The sequence below is a fragment of the Fusarium oxysporum genome, chromosome 5 (genome assembly GCF_000149955.1).
Source record: "Fusarium oxysporum f. sp. lycopersici 4287 chromosome 5, whole genome shotgun sequence".
In the NCBI taxonomy this organism is placed as follows: Eukaryota; Fungi; Ascomycota; class Sordariomycetes; order Hypocreales; family Nectriaceae; genus Fusarium; species Fusarium oxysporum.
In genome coordinates, this window is record NC_030990.1 from 3,131,063 (window position 1) to 3,143,365 (window position 12,303).

Sequence of the window (12,303 nt, forward strand, 5' to 3'; positions counted from 1 at the left end):
ATTGCTCCCTTGAGAGAGACACCATGATGTCTCATTGGTTGCAAGCTTTTCTGCCTTGTTGGAATCAAGCCTGTTGTTCGAAAGAGGAGTTGGTCTCTACATAGCTCTGCAGGTCCGAGGTAACCACAGAAAGGGAGGTGAGGAATGTGCAGTAGACCATTTATGCGAGCCATTGGCATGCTCAGACATCCCGTAAAAAAAGGTCAAAAGTGATAATATTACTTACAGGGTTTGGTTTGACAAGTCTCGGATTACCAAAACGAGCAGCCGAGTATGTAGGTCCAGGAAATACTGTGTGTTGTTCCAGGCCGCTGATAGACATGACGAAGCTGATCAGTGAGGGCCATTGGTGCTTTTGTTCGGAACCGATGGTCTCATATCGCCTAAATCTGTTAGCTTATGTACATGGCCAAAGAGTGCTCTGCGTTGTACATTGTATAAGTAAGAGAAGGCACAGAGCAGATGGCATAGAAATGGATGATGGTGTTGGTGTTGGCCGAGTGGTAGAAGATCTGCACATGACATCTGCACCGATGAGTTGTGATCAGGGATCATTTCCGACGTGGGCGGGTATCATCACGGGAGAGCTGATCAATACTGCGCAATGTCAAAACCGAAAAAAATCCTAGAGTTGACAGCCTGCAAGATCTTGCCGATTCGTCACCGTGCTCATCTAATCGAATCAAGAGCTGTCAACCCCGCAAAACCAAGGCATGGTCAGTGTTTCTGATTGAGCCCTGGCCTTGAATGTGTTCTTGATAGGCTACATGCAAACAGCACCATCCTTGCCTGATATGTTCCTGTCTCAGCCAGTCTAAAAAAAAGTAAGGCGTCAGGGCGTTGATGGTCTGTGAGTACCTGAGATGCGCGACATCGATGGGCCTTTAGGGATCAAGGCTCTCTTGTTGATCAAAGCGGCACAAGGTTTACTCATTAATGGCATTATAAAACTGCTGACCAATAAATGCTGGTAATTGAGTGCTCTTTGCTAACGACGAAAAGAGTGAACGTCGTAGCGTTGGAACTCGGTACAAATCTCACTCGACGAATTTGCTGATGAGCTATATTGTTGAAACATGCACAGATCATATATATATAGCCGCGTTCAGCGCTGTCTCTCTCGAGATATCTTCAACATGAGCAAACTACAGACCTAGGATTCATCATAACTAGTCTAACCCTACTAAGGTAGTTGCCTATGTAGACTAATGGTAGCCAGTACCATAGCTTTGGTTGAAGAAATTCTCCATAACTTGACCCATGTCTGTTCCATGTGGCATCTTCCCCCAGCTTCATATTGTGCAGCATCATTCGCCCGGCTTAGGGGCATTGTGGGGGCTGATCAAAACGGTTCGGTTTTGTTTGTAATTTCCCAGCTCCTCTGATAGCAAGAGGAAAGCATCTCGCGACCTTGGTGCAAGCATTGTCGAGAGTGGTCGCGGGTTATCAAGGACTTGTAGTTCCCTTGAATTCGCCCGTTGTGGCGATCCTGCGCCCCGCTCCGCTCCGCCCCGCTGTCGTATGCTTCAAGGCCGCATGCTACGCTTGATGTGGTGAGCCGTGATACTCAATCAGCTTAAGGCTTATGATCCTATATTCCTTGCAAGTGCCCCCTAGACATACTGTTTTGTCATCTGCATAAGGTGCATGGACGTGACTCTGCATTACTTTCTGCGTTGCTTTTTTCACGACATTGGCGCTAGTTCTTCCCCCACTTTCCTGAAGCTTCCCATGTCCTTGGTTGAGCATTGCTTAGAATTTTGTGAGAATCAAGAGATCCCCTGTCCACATCTCGAGAAAGACCCACCCACATATTGAGAGACACATGGGTAGGTAGGCAGGCAGGTAGGTAGGTTGAGAGACTCCTTTAAGAGTCAGTCTCCGTGACATCCCGTTCTTTCAAGGTCCTCTGATAGACAGACAGGCGAAATATTTATATATTTGCCTTGTGCATATGGATGGCACAAAGAGAATCTCAGTAGCTTGTTACCCAGTTTCTGTTTTACTAACTCACTTATTGAACTAACAAGCCATATGCTTCATCCCCTTCGCGAAGAGGTTCCTGTCTGTCCGTCGACAATGCCACGCTAATACTACTTCAATGGATCGGGATCGACCGCCAACTGCATAAAGTGCACAGCAACTTACCTAAGGAGCTGGCCGAGACCTTGTTGTGCGTACGTGCATGTGTAAAAGAAAAAGCAAAGTTGATGCCTCTTCACTCACTGTAATCAATTGGCGTTGCGCGCCAACCATCGTGGAGCTGCAGCGGCATCAGAGCGTCAAGCCCCTCAAGAGCTATGTACAAGGACTGACAATGTGACCGTGTATAGTTTGTTAGCGCTATCTTCAAACATCGAGCTTTGGAGGTCTTTGCTTCAGTCTCAGACGAAGTATATGCCCTTCATCACATCTTATAAAACATGCACCCTTTCCTTTCATCTGGAGTCTGTCGTGCAAGTTACTGAGTTACTGAGCTGATGCCCTTGCATCATTGCGTCGCAAACAAAACGTCGAATTGTGAGCTTACTTGACCTATTCTGCTTCTGTCTCTCGCCATCGTCTCAGACTCAAAAGCGTGGGCAAGCGAATTACGTTCTGCGGTTCCGCCAACTGCACTAAAATAGACGCTAGCTCCCCGCGTCTTACCTTACTTCAACTCTTCAGTTCCTCTCTTCTGTTTGACCCTGAGCTTCCACTGCATTTGTTCAGCGACTAACATGGCGTTGCTTTAAGAAGCTCAATTACAAAGCACCTCTCAGGCCCGTGGTTTCTCGAATTGCAACAAGCGAAAGACATGATAAGCAACCTAACCTAAACTGCCGAAGCTCAAAACAAATTCTCGCTTGCATCGCTGTAGCCTGCAATAAATAGGTTCTCCTGGAAGACTGGCTGTTGTCACCCACCTAGTCGCTGCCATTCCTGTGCATCCACCAACAGGGTCCTGGATGGAGCCACTAAGTCGCTTTTCAAGCCTCGATCTACCTGTACGTGGGCCATAAAACCACTTCAAGTTCGATCCGCCAATTTGAACCATCAATCCTACCCCAATTATCACCGACTCCTCGAACTCAGCAAGTCGCTTACCACGATTGCTTCGCCGCACCTCACGGCCTCCCAAGCATTTTGCTGGGATCTACGGGCTTCCCGCCGCTCGAGGTCCCAGGAGCAGGAGTCCATCCGCTCCGCCGCCGCAAACCGGCCCCGCGCCGACTCGCGCAATCTGAAGAACGGGAGATGGACAAGCAACAACAGACTGTGCAGAAGAGCCGGCAGCGCCGCGAAGCCGAGAGAGAACGCAAGCGAGCACTTCGAGCGTATGTTCACTAAACCTTTGATTCACTCCGCCACTGTGCGCCGTCTCTGGCGCAGACAAACTGGAGCATGTGCTTCTAGGGCCTTCTCCTTCCCATCAGGTTCCGGATGTGACCAGCTCTGAATCACTTGCCTCCCGCTTATCTCTTACCCTCATTGACTGTTCTGATTTTCACATGCTGATTGATCGTTTTCTATAGCTGCGACGGCTGCCGACGACAGAAGGAGAAATGCGACGGTGGTGTACCATGCCGAAGATGTACGCGCCTACATCGCCAATGCGAGTTCCTAGGTCCGACTGCCAGAGATGCCGAAGGAGGTGATGGTGCATCGAGGTAAGTCGCAATGACATCGCCGCATACCATTCGATGTTCTCAAGCTTGCTGACGCATATGCGTTTAGGAATCGCTCCGGCCCAGGCAACGCTGAGCTCCTTCAGCGTGCTTCTTATATGGAGAAGATCATTACCCACTATGCTGGAAGTGTCTCTCTTGATACGGAATCACTGAAGGCTATGGCCGAGTCCATCGACAACAAGAATTTCGACGCTAATCAAGTTCAGCGACAAGCTCCGATTATGGATTCTCCAGGCTCTGACTTTTTGGGAGCAGAAGACGAGAACTATACAGTCCAGCCACTGGATAATAACACTACTCGTAAGACCGACTACTTATATTCAACGTCCACAAGTAACTAATCAATACCGCTCATAGACTACTCAGGCGAGTTCTCTCACTGGAATTTCTCAATGAGAATCAAGCAATGGATCGAACAATGTGTACCAGAGCGCCATGTATGTTGCTCCAGCCTTGTTTTGTAAGAACGAATAACTCAAGCCTTCGCTAGGATGCACCAGGCCCCCTCAGTTTCAAAGAGTATTATCGAGCCGAGGAGCTCCAGTCAGCCAATAACACGCAGGCATCACTTTCTGCACTGCCTCCTCGATATGTCGCCGAATTCCTGGTCCAGGCTTTCTATAAGCATGCCGAGACCAACTACTTCTATGTTGAGCGTGGGTGGCTCGCTGAACAGATTGATCTAATTTATCAGAACCCCGGGGCTTTATCTCGTCGTGAAGTGGGGACGCTCTGCATGATTTGGATCATCTTTGCGATTGGAACTCAGTACGCATATCTCGATTCGATTTCGGGAAGAGATGCCCATGGCAAGTCGAACGATTCAAGCCCTTTCTCCGAGGATACAATAGGTGTTATGTTCTATCAACAAGCCTGCAAGCTCGTTCCTGATGTCATTACTGTTGCATCACTGGAGAGTGTCCAGGCTATTCTTCTCATCGGCATCTATACCCTGCCCCTTGATGCCTCAGGGTTATCGTACATTTACCTTAATCTCGCGGTAAAGCTCGCGATCCAGAATGGCATGCATAGGAAGTGGCCTGCCGGGGGACTTGATCCTTACGTTCGCGAAACCCGGAACCGCGTATGGTGGACAGCTTATACGACAGAGAAGTATGTTTTATTGACTATATCTTTTAATTCCTGGAAACTAACCGCTTCAGACGAGTTGGTATCTACCACGGGCGGCCTTTATCTATTCTGAGTAAAGATGTCGACGCAGAGATGCCCACTGATCGACCAGACATAATGCCATCAAGCCCTACAAATGTTGCGCACATGCTTGCAACGTTACGGTTGAATCAGGCGCTTGGTAAGATTGCGCATGAGATGTATGCACTTGCACTATTCTGAGCCGTAATTTCAAGAAGCTTATCATCATTGGCAGCTCTGTTCTTCGAACCGCACAGAAACATGAGATGAATGAAGGTTTGCAACGGGTCATCGATATGAAGGAAGAGCTTCGAAGGTGGTGGGACGCACTGCCCGAAACCGCGTTTCACGAAGAAGTCAATCCTCAAAACCCTATTACACGAGCAGATACGCATCTCAAACTAGAGTATTGCCTGCTGCGAATGTACGCTGGGCGGCCCTTCATCTTACCTCGCGAAGTCGTGCGTGGTAATGCGAGCACGTCGAGTTCACCCGCTGATTCAAACAACCAAAGACCCAACACGCCTCATAAGTCCAATCCTCGGTCGATCCTGGTTGCTGACTGCGTGGAGGCTGCATTGACCATAATCGACACATGCCATCTTCTTCAAAGCACGATTGGTCTTGCACGGGCATCATACACGGAATTCAGCTCCTGTCGTGCTGCTCTCCTGGTCATCATCACCCAGTGCCTGCAAAAGAAGACGGATAGGCTACGTGACGCTCTGCGCACTGGTATGGCTATGATCAAGGAGATGTCAGCAGGTGGAGAGTCAGCCCGTTCTGAAGCATCGCTGATCGAAGTTTTTGAACGTGCTATCTCACGACTTGACGCCACAGCTGATCCCTCCGGCCGAGAAACTGACTACTCGCGGTTCAAGAAATGGGAATTGCTTTGGAAGAATGACGTGCCTCTTCAGGACTTCAGGCAAGAAGAATCACCCGAGACTTCCTTGCCGCTACCTCAAAATCCAAATGCATTTTGGAGAGGAAGCACAAGCGCGACTGCTCGACCTGGTATGCCAACGATGCAGGCTCCGAGCCCTTTTGTGGGAATGGATACCAATTTTCCCTCGGTACCCCAGGTTATGGACGAGTTTTCTACGCTCTTTGGATACGGTTTCGGTCCTAGTCCTGACAGTATGGCTGGCACAGCTAACGGGGGCATGTGGATGGGCCCATGAAATTCCACGCATGCCTCTTTCAAGTCGATTACTCCACGTTCTTGAAGGGGAGTGAAGGATATATCACAGGTCGTTTGGGCATGTTCCATTGCTGTGGCTGTTCAGCTGAGATGCCAAGAAAGCATGCCATCGGAGTATCAGACTTGCCCAACCCACCTACCCAGAGTCAGCATAGCTCTGCTACGGAACAATATTCTGCGGAGGGCCCGGATAACAACAGGACTGCTGATTTGAGGTACAGCAGAACATCCGGTGTTTGCTCGCAGTACCATAGCAATCTTGGCTTTGTTGTACATTATGAAATTTAAGGCCATTGCCTCACTCTTCGGACACCATGACCTCAACAGCTGTCTTCGGTTTTGCCCTGCCAAGTCAGTTTCAAGAGAACGGAAATGAAATAGCAAACACGGGGGCTGGAACGCCACTGCTTGGAAAGTATGAGGAAACACAATCGTATTTTTCTTTCTTTCTTGATTAACCAATGCCACTGGTTTTAATCTAAAACTCGTTAGATTTCTCAAATTGCCTTGAGTACTTACAGCCAATTGCCACGAGAGGGCTTTGACTGAGAACATCAAACTCAACGGTGGTGAACGACAGTTTGTATTGGCGCAAAACCAGAAAGAAAGAGATCAACCTGGCGAAAAGCCAGTACACACTTTCACATACCAAAAGTGAATGCTCTAGTTATTCACACCGATACCATTGAACGTCGTTCAAATCCGACAGCCCACTCCTATATCCAACAGCAATCAAAGCCCAATGACTAGAAGTGGAAGAAAGATGGAGATATTTATGGCGACAAGGCAAGCATCATCATAGATTAGGCTGATAAATAAACTACTGTTACAAGTTCCGTACCCGTACACAAAACCACCATGGTAATATGCATCTTTTCCACTGTTGGTTCTTAAACCAGCCCATTTGTACAGGGAAATGGCTGCTCTAGGCACGCTGTGTCTGTCGCTTCTGAGATCTGCGCATCTCCTTCTCCCTCTCCTTCTCGAGGTATCGCTTTTGCGCCTTGGCATCGAGACCCTTGAGCTCAGCATCGCGCTTAGCCTTGCGGGCCTTCTCCTTCTCAAGAAGGAGTTCCTCTTGGCGTTGGCTCTCAGCGGTCTTCTTAAGCTCACTGATGGCATGCTCACGGGTGCTGCGGACTTTCTTGGAAACCTCGGGGCGGAAATGAGCAACCTTGACAAGGACATCGGGAAGCTGGAGAAAGTGCGAGAAGAGAGGCAGAAGATTATCGTAATTGCCATCGGAAGGGAGGGCGTACTTCAGGAAGAGTCGCTTGCGGGGAGTCGTCTCCTCAAGGGTAGCGGGCTTGTCAACAGGCTGATCGGAGATAATTAGGTACTCGAACAGGTCGCCAGCGGCTTCAACAGCGGCAATGAGCTCAGGAGTAAGGAGTGTATCAGTGATCTCGGCACTCTCGCTCATGACAGTGAGCCAAGCGGGAAGCTTAGGGTTATCCTTGGTGAAAGTGAGAGACACATCGTATCGGTCGTCGCGGACGCGACGCATGACGTCCTTGTGCACAACACCCCAAACAAAACCATCGTAGGTGCTCTTAGCATCCTTGGCGCGGATTTCAGAAGCACCAGGAGCAGAGGGGACTGTAAGACTCTCCTTGCCATCAAAGGGGTAGGTCAGAACCTCGACGGCATCCTTAGGCGCATCAACAGTCTCGACGAAAAAGCTTGCGACATGCTCGAAGCCATTGACAATGGGGTTGAACTTCTTGGTCAGAGTAAGCTTGAAGTCGGTGAAAGCCGTGTTCTGTCGACCAGTAGCGTATGTTGCAAATTCGAAGAGGGACTTTTCCTTGATGAGTGTATCGGGATTGACATCTTGGTTATCCAAGGTGGGTACACCACCAAAGCCAACAAGAGCGTACTCCTTCTGGAGAACGGGGGCGTGAGCGCGAATCCAGGCCTTGGCCCTAGAGCGATTGCGACGAGCGCCAATCATATGAAGGAGGAAGATAAAACTCGAGATGAGGAGAATGATGCCCTCAAGCCTGAACTCGGAAAGGGAGTGACGCTCGTGGACATTGTACCACTTGGTATATGGAACGGCCGTAGCAGCGGCAGCGGCACTTCCAGCTGTCGCATCCTGGGTAGCGGCCTCAGGAGCTGGATTGGGAGCCTCGGCGAAGTCTGCGAAGTCTAGAGGAGGATGTCGCGTGTCAGTCATGATATTCAATTCCACTCTTTGCGCGTCGCAATATTGCGCAATTGTCAAATACTTAGAGTATCTAGTGGAACTCACCAGAATCTGGACTCGCAGGCTCAGGGGCCTTTGCACCTCCAAAGGCGTTCTTCAAGAAAGATGCCATTTTCGAGTCTTCGACAAGGGGATTGAGAGGTCGTGGCTGAGGAGGGGAAGAAGCGAAGCGAAGAGACCAAGAGGCCACGGCGTAAGGAGGCAAAGAAATAGGCGATGTGGGTGATGCGGAGAGCTTACCTTCCAATAGCTTGGCAAGGTGGAGACGAACCCAACTGATGGCATCTTGAAGCTAAGCTGTAAAGGGCATCTGAACTCAATTGTTGATTAGTTAGCTTCTTCATGGGTTTCCTTAACATGGATTTATCGCCAGAGCTGTACTTGGATGAACGCAAGGAGGAATGCTTTGACCGTTATAATCCCGTTGTGTATTACATCGGATAGTTGATTGAAGCCCCAGTAGCAGGAAAGGTGGTATACACCATGTAAGTGAATGCTAACTTCACATTGACACTTAAAGGGAGTCAAATCTTGCATTGCGAAATTTCCTGGTATTTCATCATCAATTGAGGCCATTAACCCCGTTATATTTACATTTTCATAGATAGTTCTTGGTGGTGTAATGCCTTGCCTCTTTTCTTCTGAACTCCAATGAAGCCGGCACGGCAAGCAAATAGCTGTTCAAAGACCCTCCGGGCCTCTAAAATTTGAAGCGACAGACCTAAGACTCCTTTGTAAACGTATAGCACGTCCTTCAATGAGGTAACCACGAGTTGGGCGTCGTGTTTTGTGACAGTAGGTATTTCCATTCTTACAGATATAAAGAAGCAAGGAAAAGTGTGAAATGCGTTTCCATTGCTTAGGTTTGGACACATACGAACTGTGTATACTCATTGTTCAGAAAATTACTCAGTGCGTGCGCATAAAATCTATTGAGATCATGCACATCAGAGGCTGAATATCTGGTCTCTGCTCATAGAGATGCCTTTGCCTTCAAGGCACCATCCAGCACCACATCAAGCCATTTCGTGATATGTTGGTTCACGGCCTCAGAAGCCTGCCATAACGCCCAGTGAGACGCTTTGACTTCCTCCCGAGTTAAGTTGGTAAAGGCTGAGTCCATCCCCTTGGACATAGACGGTGGGAGAGCCGAATCGTCAGTTGCAGTGATGAACAAAGCTGGCATCTCGAACTTGTGGCCACCCTTCTTGGCTACCTCTGCATCGTCGCGGTGGTTGAGCTCCTGCATGCGGTAATAGTTTAGAGGGCCACGCAGCTCAGGGGGTTCTTTCGAGGCATATTCTTTGGCGTAGTAGTCCATCTCTTCCTTGCTAACAAGTGGCGAGGGACCGAGTTCCGGTAGCTTGTCGAAGTAGATACCGTCCTTGGCAGAGAACCCAAGATCACCGCTGGGTGTACGGCCGCCATAGAGGGCATTCAAGAACTGCCGGATCTTTTCCTTTCCTTGGAGACGGGATTGAACCTCGGGGCCCTTGAACTGTAGTTGGTAGCTAAAGTTGAGCAGATGGCCACTCTGGATGATAGCTTCGAGGGGGACAAATGTCTCCCTGGGCTGCATGTAGGGTGTGCATACACTGAAGACACCCTTAATCAGCTGAGGATACCAGCAGGCGGCCTTCCACACAATAGCACCACCCCAATCGTGTCCACCAAGAATGATCTGTCCATCCTCTCCAACGTACTTCCGAGCCAGCTCGTTGATGTCAGCTGAAAGGCTCTTATATGTGTACTCCTCAAGTGACTCTGGAGCATCAGTGCCGCCATATCCCACCATATCGGGGACAATGACCCGGAATCCTAGGGACATAAGGTAGGGAACCTGATAGCGCCAGCCAAATCCGAGATCTGGAAAGCCATGGATGAGAACGATAGTCTCCAGTGGCGTACCCTCAGGCTCTCCAACAATGTACTTGTAATTTTTACCCCGAATCTGCGCAGTCTCGGTCTTGACCCGAGAGTCGTTTGGCACAAGCTTATCAGGAGCCATAATGAATAACGTGACGTCCCGTTTTCTTTGTGCGGTCTGTTAAGATTGTTAATGATGGGATGTTGTAAAACTCAAGGTTTAGATAAAGTTGCCTGTCCGTGTGGGGAAGCAAGTTGGTGTTGAATTACATCATGCTGGAATACGGTACTCACTTTCTTGTGTAAATGACTCGTAGGGTGCTTTGTTTAGCTGAATTCTTACAAAGAAAGTACCAATCACCTGCAACGACTGAGATTGCAAATTTATAAGAAGTGCTGTTAACTCGAGACTGCACGGCACAGAGTCAGTCTATATAGTACAAGCTTCATCCTGGCCAGCTCTGAATGTGCTGTAGGGTGGAGTCCGAGTAAACCGAGGCATGGACGGGAGGACTTCCTAATTCAGGATAATCGGACTGCGAATCGCGGCTAAGAGATACATATCTTCCCACTGTTGGTGTTGCGTTACACCAGCCAACGAAGCATACGTTCGTTCTCGGCATGTTACATAACGCAGTGTAGGTCAATGGTGGATTGATGGTGGAGGCGCTGAAGCGGTCTGTCCGAGTCCGAGTCCGAGGTCGAGTAGACAACGAGATAACAAAATAACAAGAATACAACCCCGAGACAACATCCATGGGGTATCAAATCGTATTAATACTAAAGCAATTGGGCTTGATAATAAAGATCCAACAGAAAGCGCCTTCCTTCATGAACATGAGATCTCTACCTTCTCTCGCGAATCCGAACATAGTTGTGCAGAATAAAACCTAGGATTTCCTCCTCCAGGTCAACAAGTCAAAACAAGACAGCAGTCCGTGCACTGCATCAAAATGAACCGCTCCAGTGACAATAATCAGTAAATCACCATATCTTCATCAGCTTCCTCCAACACATCTGCCGACTCATCGTGATGATGGTCATGATTAGACGCCCGAAGCGGCTTCTCTTGACCATGTGGCGATTTTTCGGGTCCATTCGTGACTTTGGAGTCATGATCCAACTCCTGCCTTGACGGCGCTGTTGTCTCTGAAGGTTGTCTTCCTCCTTTCGCCTGTCGCCCTTTTCTTGCGTTCAAACTTTCAACTTCGCGCTCTATTGTGACCTTCGTTTGCTGGATCTGATCATCTATTGTATCTTCCTGTTCTGCTGTGAGTTTCCAAGGGAGATAGTACTGGATATGTCAATATAAATTTCGAAGTGATAGATGTTTGCGTCAACATACGATATGCGGCCTTGATTTTGTGCGTAGGTACCGAGCCATCGCAAGCATTTTGGTATGCTTGCTATGCATCTATGTAATCTTGTCAATTCAACAGCGCAGCAATTGACAACTCAGCGGCCAACTTACAACCTCCTCATCGAACGTTAGTTGTTCGCCTCTCCGAACCTCAGTGAGTCGCAGTCGTTTCTCCTCACGCAGTCTATCTTCCTCAATGTTCTGCTTTTGTAACCGGTCTTGTTGCCTGCGTTCTATCTCCAAACGGCGCTTCTGCTGCACACTGCCACCTGTCTGGCTTAGAGTGCTAAGAAGACCCCCGAATAACCGCTTGCCGCGTCTCTTCTCTTCTTGCGTCGCGTTTTTACGGCGATCTACGTCGATGTCTGGAGAGTCTCCATATGAATTGTGGCGGTTTGGAGATGAGTTCCTCTTCCGTGGTTCGCTTGGTGCTTCGCGGAAATAGTCGTCATGTTTCGTACGCTTCGAGGAGAGTTCGTCGGCATTTATTGAAGCCTTTCTTTTCATGGAGTCCTTATTCGGTGCATCTTCAGACAGTGTATCGTTATGTTGCTCGTGGTCTGCTTTGGTATCATCCAAGGGACGGAGCCTAGAATGAAGTTAGTAAGGCACAGAGAAGAAGGATTTCGGGTTGAAAGCACTCATTTCTGGTTTCCATCTTAGATCATTGTTATAGGAGCCTAGCTATTCGCGCATAGTTAGACATAAAATCAGCCTATGCAGCTGTACCAGACAGGATGGAAAAGAAACGTAGGCTGAAGCTTGATGATGTCCCTTGTCAAGGCTGAGGAAGGTGGGGATTGTGATGTCGTGGAAAGCGGCAAGAGCTACAGCGCCTCAC

At 48.8% G+C, this 12,303-nt stretch overlaps 5 protein-coding genes across 10 annotated transcripts; 1 reads left to right on the forward strand and 4 right to left on the reverse strand.

Annotated features, from left to right (window-relative positions):
• The first annotated feature begins 2,399 nt into the window (after window positions 1-2,399).
• FOXG_02079 (uncharacterized protein) lies at window positions 2,400-7,744 on the forward strand. Of its 3 annotated transcripts, XM_018379353.1 has the most exons (8): window positions 2,400-2,520; window positions 2,737-3,317; window positions 3,516-3,650; window positions 3,718-3,971; window positions 4,029-4,108; window positions 4,162-4,784; window positions 4,835-5,002; window positions 5,059-6,873. In XM_018379353.1, exons 2-8 carry the CDS (start codon window positions 3,238-3,240, stop codon window positions 6,005-6,007), a joined length of 2,289 nt encoding a protein of 762 aa, XP_018235386.1. In that variant the 5' UTR covers window positions 2,400-2,520; window positions 2,737-3,237; the 3' UTR covers window positions 6,008-6,873. The 3 variants fall into 3 exon arrangements, with proteins under 3 accessions (XP_018235386.1, XP_018235385.1, XP_018235387.1); XM_018379352.1 differs by having other exon boundaries at window positions 2,400-3,317; window positions 5,059-7,744; XM_018379354.1 differs by lacking the exons at window positions 2,400-2,520; window positions 2,737-3,317 and having other exon boundaries at window positions 3,367-3,650.
• Window positions 6,036-6,303, reverse strand: FOXG_18229 (uncharacterized protein; the record flags this gene model as incomplete). Its single annotated transcript, XM_018398290.1, is given in 2 exon segments — window positions 6,036-6,163; window positions 6,168-6,303. Coding segments are annotated over 2 exon segments (264 nt in total).
• On the reverse strand, window positions 6,703-8,534 carry FOXG_02080 (uncharacterized protein). The gene is made up of 2 exons (XM_018379355.1): window positions 8,282-8,534; window positions 6,703-8,178 (listed from the first exon to the last, which is right to left on the reverse strand). The coding sequence occupies exons 1-2, from the start codon at window positions 8,346-8,348 to the stop codon at window positions 6,953-6,955; spliced, it is 1,293 nt and encodes a 430-aa protein (XP_018235389.1). The 5' UTR covers window positions 8,349-8,534; the 3' UTR covers window positions 6,703-6,952.
• A 216-nt stretch (window positions 8,535-8,750) lies between these two features.
• FOXG_02081 (uncharacterized protein) lies at window positions 8,751-10,670 on the reverse strand. 2 transcript variants are annotated; one of them, XM_018379356.1, is made up of 2 exons: window positions 10,397-10,670; window positions 8,751-10,280 (listed from the first exon to the last, which is right to left on the reverse strand). In XM_018379356.1, exon 2 carries the CDS (start codon window positions 10,242-10,244, stop codon window positions 9,210-9,212), a length of 1,035 nt encoding a protein of 344 aa, XP_018235390.1. In that variant the 5' UTR covers window positions 10,245-10,280; window positions 10,397-10,670; the 3' UTR covers window positions 8,751-9,209. The 2 variants fall into 2 exon arrangements, with proteins under 2 accessions (XP_018235390.1, XP_018235391.1); XM_018379357.1 differs by having other exon boundaries at window positions 8,755-10,336; window positions 10,397-10,573.
• Window positions 10,671-10,828: 158 nt separating this feature from the next.
• FOXG_02082 (uncharacterized protein) lies at window positions 10,829-12,255 on the reverse strand. Of its 3 annotated transcripts, XM_018379358.1 has the most exons (4): window positions 12,104-12,255; window positions 11,574-12,051; window positions 11,448-11,516; window positions 10,829-11,396 (listed from the first exon to the last, which is right to left on the reverse strand). In XM_018379358.1, exons 1-4 carry the CDS (start codon window positions 12,118-12,120, stop codon window positions 11,079-11,081), a joined length of 882 nt encoding a protein of 293 aa, XP_018235392.1. In that variant the 5' UTR covers window positions 12,121-12,255; the 3' UTR covers window positions 10,829-11,078. The 3 variants fall into 3 exon arrangements, with proteins under 3 accessions (XP_018235392.1, XP_018235394.1, XP_018235393.1); XM_018379360.1 differs by having other exon boundaries at window positions 10,829-11,516; XM_018379359.1 differs by having other exon boundaries at window positions 11,574-12,255.
• Between the last annotated feature and the right edge of the window lie 48 nt (window positions 12,256-12,303).

What these genes read in the sequence shown, in the direction of transcription:
- FOXG_02079 (XM_018379352.1), top strand. Translation starts at nt 3,238, where the DNA reads ATGGACAAGCAACAACAGACTGTGCAGAAGAGCCGGCAGCGCCGCGAA. An exon ending in AATGTGTACCAGAGCGCCAT is followed by an intron (nt 4,109 to 4,161) that starts GTATGTTGCTCC and finishes AGCCTTCGCTAG; the next exon opens with GATGCACCAGGCCCCCTCAG. An exon ending in GGTAAGATTGCGCATGAGAT is followed by an intron (nt 5,003 to 5,058) that starts GTATGCACTTGC and finishes CATCATTGGCAG; the next exon opens with CTCTGTTCTTCGAACCGCAC.
- FOXG_02080 (XM_018379355.1), bottom strand. Translation starts at nt 8,348, where the DNA reads ATGGCATCTTTCTTGAAGAACGCCTTTGGAGGTGCAAAGGCCCCTGAG. An exon ending in GCCTGCGAGTCCAGATTCTG is followed by an intron (nt 8,179 to 8,281) that starts GTGAGTTCCACT and finishes ATCCTCCTCTAG; the next exon opens with ACTTCGCAGACTTCGCCGAG.
- FOXG_02081 (XM_018379356.1), bottom strand. Translation starts at nt 10,244, where the DNA reads ATGGCTCCTGATAAGCTTGTGCCAAACGACTCTCGGGTCAAGACCGAG.
- FOXG_02082 (XM_018379358.1), bottom strand. An exon ending in TAACGTTCGATGAGGAGGTT is followed by an intron (nt 11,517 to 11,573) that starts GTAAGTTGGCCG and finishes AAGATTACATAG; the next exon opens with ATGCATAGCAAGCATACCAA. An exon ending in CAAAATCAAGGCCGCATATC is followed by an intron (nt 11,397 to 11,447) that starts GTATGTTGACGC and finishes TGACATATCCAG; the next exon opens with TACTATCTCCCTTGGAAACT.